The 2,390-nt window shown below is 40.0% G+C and overlaps 1 protein-coding gene across 1 annotated transcript in view; it reads left to right on the top strand.

Moving 5' to 3' along the window:
- LOC107712173 (uncharacterized) overlaps window positions 1-2,390 on the top strand; it is a gene marked incomplete at its 5' end in the record, with an annotated part of 36,838 nt that overhangs the window by 3,544 nt on the left and 30,904 nt on the right. Inside the window, one exon of the mRNA XM_016517327.1 lies at window positions 1,601-1,921. Within this exon, the coding sequence (XP_016372813.1) occupies window positions 1,601-1,921 (321 nt within the window). The remainder of the gene's footprint in view (window positions 1-1,600; window positions 1,922-2,390) is intronic.

Below are 2,390 nucleotides of genomic sequence, written 5' to 3'. Positions count from 1 at the left end.
TTGACATTTTGGATCCGTGGCCAGGCAACTCCCCAGATCTCAATCCTAGAGAACCTGTGGTCAGTCCACAAAAGGCGAGTGGACAAGCAGAAGCCCACAAAGTGTGATCAACTCAGAGAACTAATTAGGCAAGAATGGATCGCCATCAGTCAGGATTTGGCCCAGAAGCTAATATCCAGCATGCCAGAGCGAACCGCAGAGGTTATGAAGAACAAGGGTCAACACTGTAAATATTGACTGATTATTTTTTTGCCAATAAAAGCCTTTAAAACTTATATGCGTATCATTGTTTTTCAGTATACCATGGAAACACAAAACACAAATTTTGTCACTGCCAAAACTTTTGGCCATGACTGTATTTATGCTTTAAAAAAAAATTGACCTATGCCCCTGTTTCCACTTGGTATTAAGATGCATTTTCGTCTATCCGATCACAAGTGGATGATGCTAAATACAGTTCTGTCATGACAACTCTCGGAGGGATTGGCATGGTAATGTACATGATAATGTTAATGTATTTGGTCTTGGCGGAATAGATCTGCTACGCTACTGCGGCAGAGCAAGTACCGTGACTTAGTACTGCCAATACATCCACAACATGCTGCTGTGAGCATGTAAGAAATATTGCTGCTGCAAATATAACATACATGAAATAACCCCCATATAGCATACATTAATCACCTCGTAGCAGATCTATACAGGTGGAGCTGGGGAAGTTGGAGTGTTTCTGAAGCAAGCTGCAACTGCTACAGTAAACACTAGTCATATATTTGAATGCTGAGCAGCGAGCTCATTGGCTACCGATACAGGAGAGAACCAATCAACTGTGCCATGTGATAATGCTGTCATTAGGTCAGATTGAGTTAGACCTATCGGACTGCGCCATCTAGAGTTTCATGCCAGAACTCTGTATTTGTAAATGGGGTGTGAAACGTTTTGAGTGTGTCCACTTTTGACAACTTCCAGAGGTAGTCAAAAACACATCCGACCAGATTGGTCGATTAGATAAGCACAATGTTCGCTTAGCCTCCTGATTCTAACACAAACCCACAGTGTTCGGCATAGTTTTGCGGCTATCAGAGCAGAAACAAAAGCTGCTTCTCTCCGTATCGTTTTCCACTTTCTCCTTTTGTGTTCATATTTAAATTGCATGAGCTTATTTCTCAATATTAGATCGATATATCAGAAAAAGCCCATACATACACCTGCCTATAGACCTTTGCCTCGAAGAAATCAGGAAAGTGGACAATAGAGACCGATTAAAATACCAGGTGTAAATGGGAGTGTTTCTTCCTCGTCGTCTACTTGTGATCCCACCAAAATGCATCTTTGTGTCAACGTGTCGAAAGCCTCTGTTCTGGTTTTCCAGTGCAGAACAAGATCGTCTCTGATGAGAGGATGGTGTTGATCAGAGCTGCTCTTTTTAATTACGGCTTTTATACAGCGTTTCATCTTCATTTAGCAATGTAAAAAATATTGCAGATAAAACAGCATCTGAATGATCAGTGTGTAGAAATGTCAAACACTGATGTTCACATGCACTTGATCTGACTTTGCTTTTGTATTTGTATCTTTCTATGTGCTGTTGGCACAAATGAAGAGAGGACTATATCAGTGATGGAGGGAGATGATGTCACTCTAAATTCTGGTACTGAATTAAACAAAGATAAGCAGATAAAGTGGCTGTTTGGAGATATAGGCATGATGAAGGCTCCCATAGCTGAAATCAATGGAGAGACCGGAGAGATCTTTACATATGAGGGTAAGGCTGATGGGAGATTCAGAAACAGACTGAAGCTGGATCATCTGACTGGATCTCTGACCATCAAGAACACCAGCCCTGAACACTTTGGATTCTATGAACTCCAGATCAAAGACTGCAGAGGGGTTGTATACACGATATTGATGGTTTCTGTCAGTGGTGAGTAGTATAATAATGATCAATGGGATAGTTCACCCAAAAATGAAAATTTGCCATGCATTTACTCACCCTCAGGCCATCCGAGATTTAGGTGACTTTTATTCTTCAGCAGAATATTAAAGATATATATATTTTTTTTTTGTGCTAAAACCGTGGTCCTTGTTGATTCATATAATGCATGACAACAGCTACCATCTCTCTGAGAGTCAAAAAAACACGTGAAACAATCTGTCTGATCAAGAAACTGAACATTATTTACAACATTATTACCTTTAATCTACAGCCTCTGCAAACAGACCTGATCGTATTCACAAAAGTCACTTTTTTTTTTACATTTTCAATCATACTTACAGTAACAGGTAAAAATCGAGTAAACGGTATTAGAATTACAAACAACTTTAAAAGTCTTGGGGCCTTTGAATATTATTGTGGACAGTGGTGGGGGGGGGGTAATTCTATGCAATTTTCA

This window comes from Sinocyclocheilus rhinocerous, unplaced genomic scaffold, assembly GCF_001515625.1.
Source record: "Sinocyclocheilus rhinocerous isolate Xijiao unplaced genomic scaffold, SAMN03320098_v1.1 scaffold748, whole genome shotgun sequence".
Taxonomy (NCBI): domain Eukaryota; kingdom Metazoa; phylum Chordata; class Actinopteri; order Cypriniformes; family Cyprinidae; genus Sinocyclocheilus; species Sinocyclocheilus rhinocerous.
Note: the sequence above shows the minus strand (reverse complement) of the source record. Positions and strands in the feature narration are given on the sequence as shown.